Source organism: Mixophyes fleayi, chromosome 5 (genome assembly GCF_038048845.1).
Source record: "Mixophyes fleayi isolate aMixFle1 chromosome 5, aMixFle1.hap1, whole genome shotgun sequence".
NCBI lineage: Eukaryota > Metazoa > Chordata > Amphibia > Anura > Limnodynastidae > Mixophyes > Mixophyes fleayi.
In genome coordinates, this window is record NC_134406.1 from 160,098,989 (window position 1) to 160,119,452 (window position 20,464).

Below are 20,464 nucleotides of genomic sequence, written 5' to 3' on the forward strand. Positions count from 1 at the left end.
ATCTTGCCTCTCCTCTGCAATCTGGTACAGATCCGAATTGGCCAGAACTCTGGCATCATGGGAATGTCCAGTCCAGCCAATAAAGACATCTGTGAAACTGAAAATAAAATATATTTAACTTTGTATTACAGTATACATCATATGACACAATCACATTTCAATAAAAAATTATGCTTACCAATAGTTGTGGTCAACTACAGCCTGCAGAATTATGGAATGCCAACCTTTGTGGTAATAGTAATCTGCAGGGTTGTCTGTGGGAGAAATGATAAGGATGTGTGTCTAGTCGATTGCTCCAGCACATTGTGGATATCCATGTCACATGAATCCAGTGATGGTGCCATCCAGTCGCTGTCCTTGAGGTAAGGAGATGAAGCGATAGTAAAGATCTTCCAGAAATGCCTTAGTGACATGCACTAGAGTGAAAACTGTGGATATCCCCACTCCAAATAAACAGGAGATTGTGCGGTATTTGCTAGGGGTAGCATACCACCACAACACAGTAGCTTGTCTCCTCTTTGGTGCACTCGGTTTTGTGAAGTTATTGGTCTGTCTAGAAAGTGCTGGTTTGAAAAGGTCCAGCAGATACTGAAATGTCCCACGTGACATACGGAAGTGTGTCATCCACTGCTGGTCCTCAAAATCTTCCAAAGTGGACCAGAAAGTTTCTCTGTGACTGCATTCTCTGGCCTACATTGTTTGGTTACTTGCCGCGTTGAATCTCAATATGGAGGGAATGCTGGCTCTGACAAAAGCTTTACTCCTGTGCAAAAAAAGACATTGAGTATTCTCCCTCTGTGCCATAAATTGCTCCTTTCTCCTTATTGCCAGCTGCATCAAGCTTCCATTTGCTATATGAAACAGAAAAATAACGCAGTTAAACAGAAACTCTGGGGTACACAATAGTGACTCATTAGCCATGATTAAAGCAATGCTGTGAACAACCACCACTAACTTTGGCCTCATCTTTGTGTGCAAAAATAACAGTCGTCTTTAAATGACCTCACCATTTTTCAGCCAATCAAAGTTCCTCTTGAGATGACTGACACTTATTGCCAGCGCAGACCCGTGTTCAGTATGAATGGGGTTGACCCGGAAAATTCCCGGGTCCAAGGTGCTGTGAGAACCGGGTCTCTGAGCTGGGGTGCTCTGTGACTCGGCAAAAACCAGGCTTGAAATACCCGGGATATTGCAGGGTTGGCAATCTGAAAGTGGTATAATAGAAAGAGAAACAGAAGAGAATCTTGAGGAAGCCCAACCAAACATTTAAACCAATCTGAAAACGTTCAGTTCATCCCAAACTATGCTTCATATCCCTCAGACAGTTATGTACCCATATACATATTTTTTTTGTTTTTATTTTATGCAACTATTTGCATATGATTTGCATGTGATAAATTTTGTCCTTTTACCAGCTTGGTATGTTCATATGCATATTGCCACAGTTTTCTAGTTAAACTTTGTCACCTTCTTGACATCCTGGGGACGATAAGTGAATCATACACTTTTGTAGTTGTGCCCTCTTCTTAATCCTTCTGGGGGTCTCTCTGAGCTGACCCCTCATCTGACCAGTTGTATATTGCCAGCGATAGCATTTACATTCCAGTTACTTCATGGCTCTGCATAACAGTGACTTCTGGCTTAGAGACCCTTCTGCATGACCAGTGACTGTCTACTGACAGACATTTTCTCCTACACCATGTATCTCAATATTTATCTTGATATTCCTGTTTCTTGTTCTGCACTGTGTTACTGTGGTGCTTCAGCCATTATCCTGTGTATCATTATTGTCAAATCAGTACTGTCACTTCGTGGTTATTCACTGTGTGCTTCTGTGTCTCAATAAACCACCTTTAACCGCAAAAAACAATCTCATTCTTCTTGCCAGTGTATTCGTAATAGTACCAATATGTTAGTAGAGTTACAGAATCTGAAAAACTCATATTAACTGCATGGCCAATATCCAGTTTACAGCCTATCTCCTTGTAAAAATTGATAAAAACTACTTTAGCTTGACAGGTCTCTTAAAATATATTGATCCCCTGTTATTAGTTTATTTTCAGTACTTTATTTCTGTATGTTATCTCTTTAAATTTTTTACCCTTTAAATATTTTACCCACCACTGATGAGAGGCTCGCAGGTCTGTAATTTATTTTTTTAAATATTTGAATTTTACATTCATCTTCTGCCATTCTTGTGATACTGATCCTGTTATGTAGAAGTAATGTAGAAGTCCATACATATAATAAATAATAATGTATCTATAGCTTAACATTGGTCTTCAGTACACATGGGTTGATATCATCTGGGTCAGGGGCTAAGTCAAACTTTTTTTTTTATCCTAAGATAGGCTAATAAAATTGAATTATATAGATAGGTTACTGTTACGTTTCCTAGAATTGTTTCTTCTTTCGTAGACACAGAAAATAGTGGATATTTAATAAGCCAGAATGCTATGTTATTCACTCTAATCCAAATATTTAAATAATATTTAAGTGGCCTAATTCTTCCAACTTTTCATGTTTTGCTAATTATATATATGAAAACCATTTGGGGTTTGTGCTATTTTGCAATTAATTTTGCTGGTTTTATTTTTGCTAGCCAGATTTGTCTTTCATAATTATTTTTATATTTAAGTAGTGGCCTGGCCTCTACTATTAAGAACAAAAATGTTCTCTTATTTCCATGTATAACCTTTACCAGTGCTTTTTTTCCCATTGAACAATGGGAACGGTGTTCCGGCACCTTTTTTTTTAAACTTTTTTTTAACTTTTTTTTTTCTCTGTGGTGCTGCTACAGTGCAGCACCGCATCTGTGTGTGTGTGTGTGTCCTGCTTCCGTCGGCTGGAAGCAGGGCAGCGGGAGCAGCAGCGATCGAACTAAGAAGAGTGAAAAGAAGTATGCAAAGAAGGTAAGTAATACTGACTACAGAAAGCGGGAAGGGGCGAAAGTAGAAGAGGGCTACAGAAAAACAAAGGCCAAGCAGAAATAAGGCTACAGAATAGAGGGGGAGCAGAAAGAAGGCTACAGAATAGAGGGGGAGCAGAAAGAGGGCTACAGAATAGAGGGGGAGCAGAAAGAAGGCTACAGAATAGAGGGGGAGCAGAAAGAGGGCTACAGAATAGAGGGGGAGCAGAAAGAAGGCTACAGAATAGAGGAGGAGCAGAAAGAAGGCTACAGAATAGAGGGGGAGCAGAAATAAGGCTACAGAATAGAGGGGGAGCAGAAAGAAGGCTACAGAATAAAGGGGGAGCAGAAAGAAGGCTACAGAATAGAGGGGGAGTAGAAAGAAGGCTACAGAATAAAGGGGGAGCAGAAAGAGGGCTACAGAATAAAGGGGGAGCAGAAAGAGGGCTGCAGAATAAAGAAGGGGAGCAGAAAGAGGTCTACAGAAAAAGGAGGGAGGTGGAAAGAGAGGGTCACAAAAAAACCAGGGTGCAGAATAGGGGTGAGAATAGCTAGCGGCCATATGTGAGAAAAGTTGGTAGGCAGCCGCAGCAGGGGACATGTCAGTGTGTAACAGGTGAGTGATGTCCAGTTGTTATGTTTGTTTTATTAAATTAACATATGGGGCCTCCCCTCTAGATATCCTGCATTCACTCCATCAGTCATCTGGACTGCAGCCTTGCCAGCCAACCAGGAGGAGGTAGGAGTTATTATTTTTATTTTACAATTGTCAAGTGTGTGAGGGGCAAGGAAGGGAGTAAATTTTTGTGTATATATATATATATATATATATATATATATATATATATATATATAATTTTTTATTTTTTTTCATAAAAGATTAATAAGACGTGAGTTCCGGCACCTTTTTTTTTTTACAAAAAAAGCACTGACCTTTACTACTTAGTACTAATTAGACATATGTGTCTCTTTTTATTTCTCTTATTTTTATTAAATATTTACTTGCAATAATTGTTCAAAATATTTTTAATATAATTCCATTTAGGCTTTTCATTAGAAGAATGCTATCTCAGTCAAACTGCTTTAAATCCTGTCTGAGCTGTTCACAATCGACCTTTCTACAGTTTGTTTTTTATGCAGTCTACAAAAGATTTTATGAAAATACAAATTAAAAAATGATCACGTTATGATCTCTATTTCCTAAATGCTCCCTTAATTGTACTTTAGACATAAAATCTGATTTATTAGATTGTATTAAATCCAAATTAATCTCTCACTTTCTACTTGTTTTTTCTACCACTTAGGAAAAGTAGTTGTCTTTTGAGAGTTGACAAAAATCCAGATGACCCACTGGTTTCAGTATTTCAATTTATATCTGGATAATTACATACATTATATAATTTTCATAGCTTGCAAAAAAAAGAAAACAACTATGAAGGTCAAGCTATTTTTCTATGTGCTATCTATGGGAACATAGATTTTATTCCCTTAAATGGCCATCACCTCCTCCCTATGTATAGAGTTCCATAGACTGACTATCCTACTGTGAAGAACCCTTTTTTGTGCCGATAGAAAAATGCATTTATTACAGTTAACAGGGATGTCCCTTGTCACCTGCGTAGCTCTAGTTTTGAAAAAGCTCATTAGACTGGTTTTGAACTTGGATATATTTATGCAGACTAAATAGATCACCTCTAAGGAGCCTTTTTCCTATGTAAACTTGTCCAATGTGTCTAATATTGCTTCATGCCTCCATTCCCGTAATTAATAATGTTGTTATTATGTACTTAATATTTTTTTTATAGCAGCAGCATCCTCCACAGCACTTTATAATTTGGAACACAGTAATAAACCAAGACTTGGCATTAACAGACTAAGTGGTAATAGGAAATGGGAGTTTGAAAAAATAGGTTAAGTGCAACAGATTGCATATTGGTTCAGTCTGATTGTTATGGGAAAAGGTGTGTAGTGGAGCCATTTGATTCAGTCGTACATTATCGTTAGTTTGAAGGTCAGCAGGTTATTGAGTGTAGAAAGAGAATAAAACAAGATTATCATGAACTGTGTAGAAATTATAAGGTTATTTATGAAATTAATCACCTTGCCAGAAGAGGTGTGTTTTCTGGAAGTGTTTGAAGGCTAGGGGAAAGTATTGTGAGAGGGAATTCCACAGAGTGAGTGCAGCCCAAAACAGTCCTGTAACATAGAATGGGAGCAAGTAACTTGAACTGCTTGAGACTGACCTTCAGAATCCTTAATAGAAACCAGATGGCCTCAGCCTCAGCCTCAGTCAAGAGGTGACATAACACCTCTCTCAAGTGTTACCACTAATCACCAATCAGCCAGTCATAATAAGAACCTGCTCATTTCATGAAATACAAGTGCCTGAGTATCACTTGTGTGCTACATGAAAAAACAACCAGTATTTCACTTATGTGCAAAATAGAAATCTAATTTTCACCCCTTGCAACATGGTTTTGTCCAGGAGACTTAAGTAAGAAATTTCTTGCCTAAGTTCTTTAATGAATCAGGTCCACTGACATTCTGAACCAGCCCATAAAGTCTTAACAGACCTCAAACGTAACCACAAGACATTCAGAACATGTTCAATGAGATTACACAACATAAAGCCATGTGTATCAAATTATTGCAATCAGTGATTTGAAATAGCTTCAGTTTACTGCACATTGACAGCAATTTTAATAGTCAAACTGTCAGATGTATTATACTGCTATTTTGAGGGTAAAAAGTTAAATTGCTGTCGATGTTTGGTGATCTGTGACAGCTTTCATACCATCACAAAAGCATAAATTCACTATCAGTTTTAAGGAAAAGTGCCACATTTGAATCAATAATCCCTTCTCATTGGTTGCAAACTAAATACACTAATCTCTCACAATTTTGACTAGACTAAGAATAGAAAAGCCTGTCTATTTCCTTATACTAGTCAATATGAGTTACAGAAGTTAGAGTGAGAATAGTGGATAGAGTAGTAGGTTGGTGAGTGGTATTATTGGAGTTTAAAAAAATACTGATAATTGTATTTTGTGTACCTGTGGCATAGTTTTTTTGCATCTTCTTGTTTTTATTTTTGGCAGTCTATTTTGATTTTAGTTGAAATTTGTGTGTGAGTGTGGTGGGACTGTAGTGTGTCAGTATGTTTTGTGTTCTTTTTCATTTGCTTATCAGTTCTATGTTATTTGTGATGGTGAGATGAAGATAAGGGGATCAGTCTAGGGTCAGTGTGCAGGAACAGAGGGATATAGTGGAGCATGATGTTAACAGCTCCAAATCAGCTCTCACCTGCTCTCCTGGTCTTCTGCTCATGCAGCTGCTCTGGTAAATCTAAACATTTGCATAATCTCCGTCTCTGAGAGTCAACAAGCTGATTTTCAGCTAACAAAATTTCAAAATAATAACCTAATAACTCCATCTTTATACACTCAGGGCCAAAGTCATCAAGGGACGTATGTTCCTTTTCAGCGCGTTGCGAACGCCAAAGTTTAGTGCGCATGCTCGGTTGCCGGGTCAGTTTACTTTCGCGAACGCAAAAACTGTACGGCCACGCGATCGCAAAACCCATTTGCAACGAGCTACGAGTTCTGGGCGGGAACAGGGAGGTTGAGGGGCGTGGTGACGTAGTCAATTTCTCATAGGGGTGTTCCCGTCTAACTACGTCCAAGTCATAGTGGTGCGAACGCAGCTGATCGCGTTTGTGGTGGCGTACGCTGTGCGCCTGCCAAGGGTCTAGTTTATCTCTCAGATCTAAACCACGAGCACACACAACTTATCCGAAGGAACGCCCATTTGATCAGGACGCATGCAGACCCTCATCTGCATACTCTCTGCTAATTAACCACTGCTATAAAGCTCGGCGTAGATGATGTGCCCTGTTCACTGCTGATTCATTTACTGGTATGTTTGCATGATATATTTTAAGATATTACTATGGTTTCTTTGGTTGATTTGTTTTAATATTTTATTGTTTGAATTGTCTTGGACTTTTTTGTTATTTTGGGTGTTATACTTTGTTTCAGATAATAGTTACAGATAATAGTTTGCTTGTATTGGGCTGTGTAGTACTTTGTAGATTATTTTTATCTTTTGTTTACATTTTTTAATCTTTTTTAGTTTCCCATTGACAATTGTTTGCAAGTGACCAGGATAATCCTGCTCCATTTTGAGGTAAGTAACATGGGTCTACGTCTGCAACCTGACATAGCATAGAAGCAGATGGAATAATTGTATTTTTTATCTTTTTTAGTTTCCCATTGACAATTGTTTGCAAGTGACCAGGATAATCCTGCTCCATTTTGAGGTAAGTAACATGGGTCTACGTCTGCAACCTGACATAGCATAGAAGCAGATGGAATAATTGTATTTTTTATCTTTTTTAGTTTCCCATTGACAATTGTTTGCAAGTGACCAGGATAATCCTGCTCCATTTTGAGGTAAGTAACATGGGTCTAGGTCTACAACCTGACATAGCATAGAAGCAGCTGGAATAACTTCTTATTCACCCTCTGACAATTTTTTGTTTTGTTTTTTTAGCCACATTATGAGTTTGGCCAACCCACTTGTTGGTGTAAGTATATTGTCAATGTTTCCTGTGCAAATAGGAGTGACATTTTCCAAACTATGAGTTAATTGTATTTTTTTCACATTCTTCTCTTTTCAAATATAGCGTTTCTTAGAAATGGCCGAGGCACATGTGGCAGCACAGGAGGGCAACCAGCATCGCCGCCCCAAAATCAGCAAGTAACCCATCGTCGCCGACCAAGGGAGCGTGTGTTCAGGCCACGTGTCAGCCTCTTTGGCATGTCTGATGCTGAGGTGGTGCGGTGTTATCGGCTCCCGCCTCGTGTCATCCTGGACACCCTGCGCATAGTGCAGATTGACCTGGAGCCCAAGCGCAACAGCCCAACAGCAATACCACCATTGACTTAACTGTTGGCGGTATTGCACTTTTGCGCGACAGGGTCATTTCAGACCACTGTGGGAGTCGCTTCAGGGATGTCCCAGAAGTCCTTCAGTCGTGTGCTAAAGGTTGTTCTGGGGGCGTTTGTGTCGCGTCTAAGGCAATTCATACATCTGCCACTCGATGAGGAATCCCTGGTGCCGATAAAACTGCAGTTTTCCCACATAGCCGGTTTCCCGCATGTCATAGGGGCAGTCGATGGGACTCATGTAGCCTTGGTCCCCTCCGGTGGGAATGCTGCTAATTTTTTTAAATCGCAAGCATTTCCATTCTATAAATGTCCAAGCTATATGTGAAGCCTCTCTCCAGATTCGTAACCTGGTAGCTATGTGGCCAGGGAGTACACATGACTCCTTTGCCTTCCGGCAATCAGGGATGTGGGAAAGATTGCAACTGAGGCAAGGTGGTGCAAGGCCGAATGGTGATGCGTGGCTATTAGGTATTTTTATTATTTAACAAACATGTCATGTATGTAGTAGTTTAAAGTGGAAATAGTAATGTCTTAAGTTTGGTAGCTGAGTAGATATATTACAAAGGCACATTGCAATATCATTCAAAAGTACATTTAATTGTGATGTTTACCTTAAAATCCAACATGGATAGCTGCCCATATGAAAAGTTGTTCAAAAACTTAAACCTTGGTTACAAATACATTGAATATGTTATGTGTCTGATTGCTTCTTTTGCCATTATTTCTCATCCATGTTGCCTGTCTTGTTGGCATAGATATAGTTATTTGTGTCTACAATTATGACACTCGCTCATATTTTTAAACTTTTTCATTCTTGTCACCCCTTATAGGAGATAACACATTCCCTTTTCGCCCTTGGCTCCTCACTCCTCTATTAAACCCACGTACGGAGCAGGAGATGGCATACAACTCCGCACATACAGCCACTAGATCGGTTGTGGAGCGGGCATTTGGTCTTTTAAAGGCCAGATTCCGGTGCCTAGATCGGTCTGGTGGTGTTCTAATGTATGCTCCATCCACTGTGTGTGATATCATAGCTCTGTGCGTGGTGTTCCATAACATCGCCATTAGGAGTGGGGTTCCTTGGGTGGAGGAGGCCGAGGTTGCTGTCCATGAGGTGTTAGATGCTGACCCCAGCCCTCCAGAATCAGTTGATGCTGTGTCTTTCAAGCAATATGTCCTGGACACCTACTTCTCTTGTAAGTGTTTTTGTAATGTTTTTTAAAAATACAACATACATAGCTAATAAGTTTATAATTATACAATTTATTTACACAATAGCAAAAACACATCAAACAAACAATTATTTTTTTTTACGGGCCCTCTTTGCTGGTATAATGGTTGCATCACATCGAGGATGAGTCTGGCTTCTGGTAACCCGTGACATAGAAGGCAACAGTGGTGAGGAAGCAGAGGCCAGTGGAGCAGCAGTGAGTGACTGTGCAGCAGCCGACGATTGTGTGGCACGGGGTGCACGGGGGGCACGGGGTGCACGGGTGGCAGATGAGGCAGAGATGGCAGATGGGGCAGAGATGGCAGATATGGCGGATATGGCAGATGGGGCAGAGATGGCAGATGGGGCAGATATGGCAGATGGGGCAGAGATGGCAGATGGGGCAGATATGGCAGATGTGGCAAATGGGGCAGATATGGCAGATGGGGCAGATGGGGCAGATATGGCAGATATGGCAGATGGGGCAGATATGGCAGATATGGCAGATGGGGCAGAGATTGCAGATGGGGCAGATATGGCAGATGGGGCAGATATGGCAGATGGGGCAGATATGGCAGATGGGGCAGAGATGGCAGATGGGGCAGAGATGGCAGATGGGGCAGATGGTGGTAAATAATAGTTGTATTGCTGATTAGAATGGGAATATGGTTCAATGTCAACATATGGGTTGGTTTGAAAATGATGGCGATGCATTTGGGGTCTTAGACTAGAACCAATAGAACCTTGAGAGTGGAGTTGTTCAATATGTGAAGACGGGTGCGCGCGATAAGGGTTACTTGTGGAATGATATTTGGGTGAAGTGTAGTATGATTGATACATGGGACTAAGAGATGGAGAGAAAGAAGTAGGAGAAGATCCCTGTGATATGCGTGATTGTGGATTGGTGATATACACTGCAATAAGGTCAGTAACACGGGTAAGGGTAGTGTTGATAGATGAAAGGTTTAAGTCCATAGTGCTCTCTATACGGGTGAGGCTACTGTGTAAAGTGTGCTCCATACGGGTGAGGGTTGTGGCAATATCTGTGGTATTGGACTCAATAGTGGCATTTGTGTCTCTAATACTGTGATAGCATGCGTGCAGTGATTCCCGTTCACTGACGTCTGGCTCCTCACTCATCTGATGCTCTTCCACATCACGTGGCTCCTCCACCAGCTCATCCTCTGAAATTTCTTCCGCTGTATTGGGCCCTACAAGGGGAAAAAATGAAATAAATAATGCCGTCCTTAGGTAATTAGTGTGAATTGATATATTTATATATATGTGTGTGTATATACCTGTAGCTGTGATAGGCTCGATGGCGGCTGGGCTACGTCCGGTGTCAATGCGGCCCACACCTTGAACCATCTCCGCATCCAAAGAGGCCAATGCCCTGGTCTCCAATGGAGTCAATTCCAGCGTTGCTGGAGGTCCACCACCTGTCATTCTTGCATGTCTTCTGTGTTCAGAAATTTTATCTTTTAGGCGGCGTTTAAAGTCTTGCCACCTGTGTGCACAATATACACATTAGCAGGAAAATATTATCCACAAAATCTGGACACATTTAACCAATTTTTGTACGCTTAAATATTTACCTTTTCTGTACCTCATTAACCTTGCGTCTGATTGGAGCCACGGTATTGACCTCATTTGTAATTTCTTCCCATATTCTTGCTTTTGATGGTGCAGAGAGTGGACGCGGAGTGGAGTGGAGCCTATCAACAGCCAATTCGACCAAAATGTTGATTTCATTTTTTGTGAAATTAGGCTGTCGTGTTTTTTTAGCTGCAGCAGCAGCAGATGATGAGCCGGATGGCTCATTGGAGTCTTGTTCAGACATGTTCAGGTTCTCCTGTAGAAAAGAAAGTGCAATTATTTCATTTTCTACCACGCTATCTATGTCAGGTAGCAGACCTAAGCCCATGTTACTTACCCCAAAATGGAGCAAGGTTCTCCTGTTTTTGAAGGTTTTTTTTGGGCAAAGTGAGTACAATCTAAAAAAGGAAAAAAGAAAGTGCAATTATTTCATTTCCTACCACGCTATCTATGTCAGGTAGCAGACCTAGGCCCATGTTACTTACCCCAAAATGGAGCAAGGTTCTCCTGTTTTTGAAGGGTTTTTTTGGGCAAAGTGAGTACAATCTAAAAAAGGAAAAAAGAAAGTGCAATTATTTCATTTCCTACCACGCTATCTATGTCAGGTAGCAGACCTAGGCCCATGTTACTTACCCCAAAATGGAGCAAGGTTCTCCAGTTTTTGAAGGTTTTTTTGGGCAAAGTGAGTACAATCTAAAAAAGGAAAAAAGAAAGTGCAATTATTTCATTTCCTACCACGCTATGTCGGGTAGCAGACCTAGGCCCATGTTACTTACCTCAATATGTGGCAATATTAACCATTTCCTGACAGCAACAACTTAGAAAAGCCATGCAGAAATTGTCAGGGCGAACTATCGCATGCTGTATGCGATTTTATAGTGGTGCGTTCAGTTGCGTACGCGCCAGAACGCTAGGCACGCTTGAGCAGTGATTGACAGGTCAGTCAGCCATCTTAGTACAGGTTCCGCGATGGACATGCAGACGCACCGACGTGCACTGAGAACCAATCGGTAAGCAGGATATTAAACTGTCATTTCTGAGACAAAATGAGGTCTGCAGTATTCTCACGTACCAAACTGCGGGTGCTGACAGCAACAATGGACCGTTGTTTTGAGCCCGCAGGGAGGTATGTGGGAAATGATGAGAAACTGCAGGCATACAGAGCCGTGCGCAGGCGTCTGCGTATGCAGGTTGGTACCCGCCGCTCCATCGTGCAGTTGCAACGCCGATGGAGTGATCTGCGGAGACGGCAGCCCGACCTTCTTGCAGATTTGAGGGCTGAAATTATTGCTAGTAAGTCGTGCTCAAACACTAAATAATATGGGAATGAAATATTTTCTTCTCACAGGAAATATGGACAGAAAAGGCCTATTTTCTGACCATTCTCATACTAAACGTATGAATAATGTTAGTCTTATTTGCGATTATTCTGATTATGTCCTATTATATATATGTTAAAAATTTAAGTGTACATTTTTCTACAAATTTAATGTTATTGACATGAGTACCATTTTAGCATTCCAAGCTACCATTCGCTGCATGTATTGATGTATTCGCTGTGTATGGTGAATACATTACAAAAATACACATAAGATAACACATAATGGTCTCCAACAGGACGCCAACGCAGCTCCGAACACCACCCCCAACATCAACAGGTGGTCACACCGGAGGCGCCAGGTGGTAGACAACAGCAACAGGTGCAGTCAGCGGTGGAGGATTCGCCGCAGTCCGCTGACCTGGCAACATCACCTCTGCTATTCCAGAGCCAACCAGAATCCACCTCTCAGCAACCACAAGTGCTGGTTGAGGAAAGTAAGTACATTACATGGTAATTTTCGTATACTTTAGTTGTGTTTTTTTTTTTTTCAATATATGATGTTTGGATTTTTTGGGTAGAACATGACAAACAGTTTTCACTGGCCATTCACAGTACAAGGCATCCTAAGTTCCCACAATGGGAAAAATGTCCTCCCAGCAATTCTTGTCTTGTGCGCAGGCCAACTCAGCTGGCAGGCTTTAAAAAAATGCACCCTAGAGGGTGAGATTCTCCTTGGCTAAATTTTGCAGAAAGTTAATGTATACAACAAAACAATATAATAGTAATATAATACTTTGTATTACTTGTGTCTCCCCCTTCCCTTTAGGTTGTAAGCTCTCATGCGCATGACCCTCTTTTGTTGTGTGCTCCTTCTACAGTACCTTCACCCTCTTGTCCTTTTTCGATAGGCCTGTTTTCCCTGTTTTCTTAAGCTTAGGCCTTCTTCTTGCTGATTTCTACCATCACTATCTGTCAGAGATAATCTGATTTATGGTTTACCCTGTCACCTGTCTTTGTATCATGTTGTGTCTTGGTTCTGTTTTCAGTATATGTTATGTACTTCTACATTTATCAAAATTTAATGAATGGGGCCAGTGTTTGGTTAACATTCATTTATGTAGTATACCGAGCTTACAAAATGCAAAGGTACAAGAACCGACAGCTAGCATTTCACCACATTGAAATGTATTAAGAGTGCATTTACTAAATTGTTGTCTTTCATTTTTTGCAGCTGATGAGGAGTCGATGGGTCCTCCAAGGCACAGCCAGAGGCTTCTGGATGAATTAAAAAAACAAGAAAAAAAATATAAAAAGCATAAAGAAAAAGCAAAAAAATGTAAAAAAAAAATAAAATATCTCAAAAAAATGTTAAATACCTTTTATTGATTATTTTTTTCCTGTTTCTTACTTATCATTTGTTAATAGTTTTAGTATATAAATTAAAATATTTTTGTTACAAGAAAAACTGGTATATGTGTGATTTCATTGAACTAATTTACGTATTAGCATTATACACTTTAGTAAAGCTGTTGTTTAAAAGCCAATAGAGAAGAGGCTAACCAATAGGGTCACACCTCACATCCGGGATATAATGTGATAAGGCCCAAAGAAATAACAGTTTGGTACGACATAACCTCTTTCTAAAACATATACTGAAAACAGAACCAAGACACAACCTGATACACATGGAAAACAGGGCTAGCGGCATAACCTCATTGGTGTTATATAGGTTAATAAAGTCATAAAAAAATTCCTTCAGCAAAAGACACTTAACGAATAAAATTGGATCATTGTTTCTTTACAAAATAATAAGCTTCCACTCTTTTTCTATGCTGAAAACTCTGATCTTAAATGACCAGAGATGTACTTTGTGTTTCAACAAAAGAAGGTTATACTATAATTTACACCTATCATATAACAATTGGATGAGAAAGTATTTAGGCGTATCCTGATCCTTTTGAGTCTCCTGGATGCAATGGACAAGTCGAAGAAGTCTGTGCAAGTCTTTGTTGAAAATTTCTGGATTGAAAACATAGGTTCTTTGAATAACTACTTAATTTCTGTTAATATCCCTTTCCTTCCAGCTGACACCAAAGGCTTATATAATATAATAATAATATAATACATATGACATTATAAAAACACATCAAATATACATGATATACTGATATATGATATACGATAAAACACTGTAAATATTTCAATATTACGACATTTTAATCATCAGAAGTAAAACATCTTGACAGGGTAAACAAAGTAGCATAACAAGGAGAATATATATTTTTACGGTTATTTGCAACCAGCACCATTATTCAACAATTGAGAGATACACCAATGATGTTACTATGCACTAAACAGCGTAGCATTTGCTTCTGCACGTAATGCAAGTATGTGCCGGCTTGTATGGACGTGAACGGGTAGAATAGGAAGACTTGCGCCGCAAGTCATGAAGCTGCGTATGTGAGAATACGCAGCTTAATGACTTCGGCCGTTCGCAGCCACAAAGTACGTACATTAGTGCACGTACGTACGCTGCGCTCATTTTGCGTCCCGTAATGACTCAGGCCCTCAGAGTATAATAAAGATTTTTTTTTACCCTTTCATATATATCTTAGGTCTGCATTGATTAATGTCTGTTGTTTTTAATAATCTTGCCTACCAAAAGCAGCGTTATTCATCTTGCATTTTTCACATTGAGATGGTGGTGATTTGCAAAACTGTTGCCTCATACATCTAACAATTTTTATTTTTATAATGGCATAACACCAAAAACTGGTGATTTGGGCTAATTGCATCTTGACTTTTTGTGTCTGTATTTTTCCAGCAATTCAGTCACTACTTCAGCAGAGCATCTACAAAAGAGGAGTCAATAAGGCAAATTATCTGATATACACTAGGAAGAAATTGGGTGGTAGAGATTGAAGACTGGTTCAGGACCTAAGGCGGTGAACTTCATGTACAGTCACTTTCCAGTGGTCCCTAACCCAGCCACCATCCTAATACAAATTCCACAGGACAGTGTTAGGAACCCCTGCAGCCAGTACAACAAAACCCGGAGTCTGCTCCAAAAGTCTGGTGTTCACAGAAGGGAAGAGGGGCCCTGCTCGTAAGAGCTTACATTCTAAAGATATATATAAGATATATATATATATATATATCTATATATATATATATATAGATACATATATATATATATATATATATATATATATATATATATAGATATATATATATATATCTATATATATATATATATATATATATATATATATATATATATATATATATATACACAGTAACATCATGCTACAAAATTGCCCATTTTTTAATCCTAATATCCTCTTGTCCATTCCCCAAGGTGGGTTCCAAGAAGGTGGTCGGGGAGGCATGATTGTTTGAAGATAGCAGAGCAAAACTTCTCACACAGTACAGATCTCAAAGAAATTCCACTTGAAAATATAGTGCTCACATTTTATGCAGATGGGAGCTGTCACTGGTAAAGTGGGGATGGTACTTTATTTTCTGGCTAAGCTGTAGTTGATGATAAAAAAACAAACTATAAAGGTCCACTCTGCGTTGCTCCAGGCTTCCTTCATATCCAAGTCTTTGCCGGATCAGCACCATAGTGCTTGTTTCTTTAAATTCGGTGATGAAGTTTGGCTCTCTACGTGGAACATCAAGCTCAGGCAGCCCTGTAGGAAACTGGGGCCCAGGTTCATAGGATCTTTTACTTTCACCAAAAAGATCAATCCTGTGGCTTTTTAGACTTAAACTTCCTCCCTCTTTAAAAATTCCGAACACATTCTATTGTACTCTTGAAACTGGTTGTGTCTTCTAACAAGTTCAATTGCCCCAGGTCACACAGACCGTGGAAAGTCAATATGGATGGAGGCCACAAATTCGTTGTGGAAAAAATTCTTGACACTGGAAAGCCTACAGCCCGGAAGAACGATTTTGGGTTCCGCAGAGACGCCTCAACGCTGAAAAACTCCTCAAGGAGTTCTTTAGAATGTTTCCTGGGAAACCTGGATGTCGGGATGCCTCAGCACCTTCTCAAGGGGGTTGAACTGTTAAGAGCCTGCATCTAGCTGATGCAGCTTACTGTCCCAGTCTGCCTGCTTCCCGACCATCTCCATGATGACTGGGACATCACCTCCAGTTTCGCCACGGCCGTTGCTAAGGCAACAGTCAGGATGCTCTGCTGACAATCGCCAAATTTCAGCATGAGGGGTTGCCAGGCGCATGCATAATCTGTTTAAATGAATTGTTAGCCTCCTAAGTTTTTCTCCTCCTGTTGTGCCTCCTGCTTTGTGATTGGTCCTTATGTGTATTTAAGGCAGGGAGGGTTTAGCCTCCCTGCCAGTTATGATGTTCAGTTCCTGGCTGCTGACCTTCTCCTGTGTATTGTGCTGATTACTGGATTGATTTTCTGTGCATGACTTTTGGCTTGTTTCCTGGATTTTGAATTATTTCTGGTGACCCTGACCTTTTGCTTGTTACTCGTATATCCTTGTTTTCTGCCGGCCCTGACCTTTGTCTGAACCTTACTTCGCTGTGTCCTTGGGTCCTGGCTTGTTCCTAACCACGATTATCTCCTGTCATCACCTCCTACATCTTGCTGTGGTGATAGTCATAACCTTACACTACTCTGAGTTTAAGACCTGGGGGTATCTGAGTACGTGTGAGCATAGCGAGTTCTACGGGAAAGGCAGCTGCTATAGGTGAAAACCTCTACATCCTGTTCTGCAAGCTTATGATAATCAGTCATTAGCCATAACAAAAAGTCCAGGACCAAAACCAAAATAATAAAAAGTAGATCAGAGTATGTATCCCTAAGGGTAATGAAATGGAGATATTAGAACTCAAAAGAAAGTTCCAGTGTATGGGCCAATGTTGCTTAAGGATACATGCAGTAAAAATCCATTCATAAAGTCATGTGAAGATAAGGATACAATCACCAAAGAAGTTGATTGTGTTTGCGTGTTGACTGATAGAACCAAACGTTTTTCCTAGGTCTGATAGCAGAGCAGGGTATTAATTCAAACCCCCTGTTGGTCGTGAAAACTGGATTCCTGGTCCTGGTGTGCCCCATTCACAAATCTATTGGCTTGCCTCTGTTGTAAGTGTGCCCAGATCCACTTCCGGTTTTCAAAAAAATGGCTTCTCCAACTATTGCTTAATGTCAGGAAGCCTGTGCATGTGCAGAAGCGAGTGAGCTGTGCCAGCAGGCTTTTCAGCGGGCAGAAACGGCACGGTTAGTTAGTATAAGCAAATGTGGATTACTACGTGTTTCGCCTGACAGGGTTTCTTCAGGAAATGATTAAAGTGTGGAAAGTATAATTTGCAGCTATCCTTGAAATTTCAATAATTTACCTGTTTGGTAAATTTAGCTTAGGCTCTTTCATTGAGGGAGAGATGGTTTGGGTAACGTGAGCTGCATCTTCTTGCATTGACATGCTCGTGAATAAGTCTTGTAGTATCTGAGATAAGGCTTGTACTTTACTGGCCTGAATAAGAGCAGGAGATGGTTGACTAGCCTCCAAGTATTGGTTCAGAGAGCAGGATCATGACAATCCACTACACCTTGAAAGTTGATAACAGGTAAAGTATAATAACATGTTGCAATATTGTGGTTTATATGCTGATTAATTTTTCTAAAATATCTTGTGCAAACTATGTATTGTTTTCCATGCCCAAAAAGTAGCTGTAAGCACAACATTCTACATGTCCCAATTCACTACGGCCTAGATTTTAAGGACACAACCCATAATGTCACTGTAAAAGAGCCACTGTTCCGACTATACACTCCGTCCTCCTGCAATAAGGTCATCGCAGTGGGGGGGGGGGGGCTGTTTTCAGGCAATGCATTTGCCAATCCGGCACATGCACAAACATGTGCATTCTGTAGATGTGCTGATCCTGGTTTGTGCACAGTGATATTGTCAGACTACAGTAACATCAGGGCTCTCCATAAATTGTAAGACTAAAGTTGACATGAACACAATGGAGATTCTGTACAGTGTCCACACACACCTGGTCGCTTGGGGAGCTGGGAGTTTCCGGGTCTGAACTATAAAAGCCAGACCTGGGACCCCCACTCTCGCTCTCTTCTACTGCCTGCCTCCTGGACAATAAGCATCTCCCTGCACTACAGAAAATGAACATCATCATTCATCATCATTTATTTATATAGCGCCAGCAAATTCTGTAGCGCTTTACAATTGGGAACAAACATTGATAAGACAATACTGGGTAATACATACAGGCAGAGAGGTAAGAGAACCCTGCTCGCAAGCTTACAATCTATAGGATGAATGATTGGATAGAGGTTACAAGAATCTCATTGCACTACAGAAAATCCAGTACACTACAGAAAAGGATTTGCTAAGTATCCTAAATATACAGTGTAAATAAATAAATAAATATATATATATATATATATATATATATATATATATATATTTTTTATATATATATATATATATATATATATATATATATATATATATACATATATGTATATACATACAGTAGCAATTTAACTATTGCTCTACATTTATATCTTGTCTTACTCTAACTATTGAATATATAGATAAAGTAGAGTGTAAGAGCCTGAGTCATTAGGCAAATTACATTATTATTTTGAATGTAAGAAAAATATTAGCTGCTTTTTTGATGTAGCACACAAATACTTGATAGCTTTATTTTTGCACTGAAATGTAAAATTGATTTAGGACATGCCCTGACCCTATTATAAATCTGCCATCACATATTAAATGTACATCCCCCTCCACTGCAACATGGTGTTGCCAAGGTGCAAAGTTAGTCCTTTTATCTGTTTTACTTTCCTTAATGAATCAGGCCAATAGTGATTACATGTGGTCATATTCAAATCCAAGTAGAACTCAAGATATATTTTCATTTGAATCTGGGTATAAGTATGCTCTGCCTAAACAGTATGGGCCTGATTCATTAAGGAAAGTAAAGGAAATAAATTAGTAACTTTTAACTTTGGCAACACCACTAGATCACTAGATCAACTTTAAGTTTCAGTGTAAAAATAAAGCTATCAAGTATTTTTGTGCTACATGAAAAAAGCAGCCAGTATTTAATTTATGTGCAAAATAAAAAACTAATATGCACCCCTTACAGGGTTTTGTCCAAGAGACATTTTTTTTTACTTACTTTCCTTAATGATTTAGGCCTTATATGTCATTTGCTAACAGACAGAGCAAACTGCAGAATATGCACAAGCATATGAGCAATATCAAGTCCCATGAAAAAGTGAAATAATAAGTTGCAAAAGAAATTACTAATATAATACTATAATCATTAATTCAAAATGTATTACAAAAAGTTGTTTTACACTAAATAATAAATTATAATGTCCTTAATGCCTACTGTACATACAATGCATTTTCGTAGTTTATCTCGCTTGCATATACATGTTCTGTGCTATCTAGTGACATTTATGTTTTTTAATAGAAAGATGATGCCGTGACTGTCATTACTATCAGCTGGGACAAATGATACGGCTAAAAAACACGCACTTAAGAAAACCCTAGAACCTGAATCATCTGTGTTGACATGCCCCCAGCACGCACTTACTGTACACTGCATCAATTCATTCATCCCTTCCCTCGCCCGTTCCACCCTTCAAGTCGGAGGCAGTAGTAAGCATGCAGATGCGTTCATTGGCTTAAAGTCCATTTCTGAGCATGCACAGAGCTATTTCACGCAATATACAGCATGCAGAGGGACTTACCTCTGAAGATGAATCAGGCCCTAAATGTTTCTGTGTCCCCCCAGCAGAAATGTTCATTTTAAAATTGATATATTATTGTACAAGTGTTGTTTTTTACTGTTCCCTTAAGAAGTGCCCAGGATGACAAACTTGCTTGGTCACTGATAGGTTGCTTATTTTTCCCTTTTAAGTTGTGAGAAACATATTTACATGTTATAAGAATAAACAGTAAGGGGCCAATTCATTTCGGCCACGTTATTCTAGGACTAACGTGGTGCTAATACTATTACCTTTAATATGGTAATGTTAACCCTGATTTTTGCTCACGGCCCAGAGGGTTGCGAGCAAAAATCAACATTAAAATAACCGTAATAAGGTAATTCTGCACACTATTACTGTAGTAACTGTAATAGTGTTCAGGCCGTGTTATTAATAACGTGGCCAATTTAAATCAGCCCCTAAATGTTGATATTTTAATTGCTCGTTAGCGTTTAGATTTTATTCTTATTATTTGTGCTCTCATTTTTTTTGCATTTATCATACAGCAATAGAATTTCCACTTGTGCCTAAATTTTGTGGCCTCATTGACTTAAAGTATTCATGTACATGTCCTCCGATCCACTCCAATAAATCAAATAATATAACAGGGTTTGGTTTGCTCAATGCTTTTTGGTCATACAATTGTTAAATAAGACTATGCCCGTGTTCCATGTTTCATTTTTTATTTCCTTAT

General features: G+C 39.5%; 1 protein-coding gene across 1 annotated transcript; it reads right to left on the bottom strand.

Annotated features, from left to right (window-relative positions):
• Nucleotides 1–757: 757 nt before the first annotated feature.
• On the bottom strand, nt 758–17,443 carry LOC142159489 (uncharacterized). Its single transcript, XM_075214389.1, has 4 exons — nt 17,361–17,443; nt 10,369–10,577; nt 9,984–10,281; nt 758–851 (listed from the first exon to the last, which is right to left on the bottom strand). Exons 1-4 carry the CDS (start codon nt 17,441–17,443, stop codon nt 758–760), a joined length of 684 nt encoding a protein of 227 aa, XP_075070490.1.
• Nucleotides 17,444–20,464: the final 3,021 nt, after the last annotated feature.

Excerpts from the sequence above, each read along its gene's own strand:
- LOC142159489 (XM_075214389.1), bottom strand. The coding sequence starts at position 17,443 with ATGTCAATGCAAGAAGATGCAGCTCACGTTACCCAAACCATCTCTCCC. Across the intron at positions 10,578-17,360 it reads AAGCTAAATTTACCAAACAG|GTGGCAAGACTTTAAACGCC; the intron begins GTAAATTATTGA and ends TTGTGCACACAG. Across the intron at positions 852-9,983 it reads GTTACTGACCTTATTGCAGT|CAAATGGAAGCTTGATGCAG; the intron begins GTATATCACCAA and ends TGTTTCATATAG.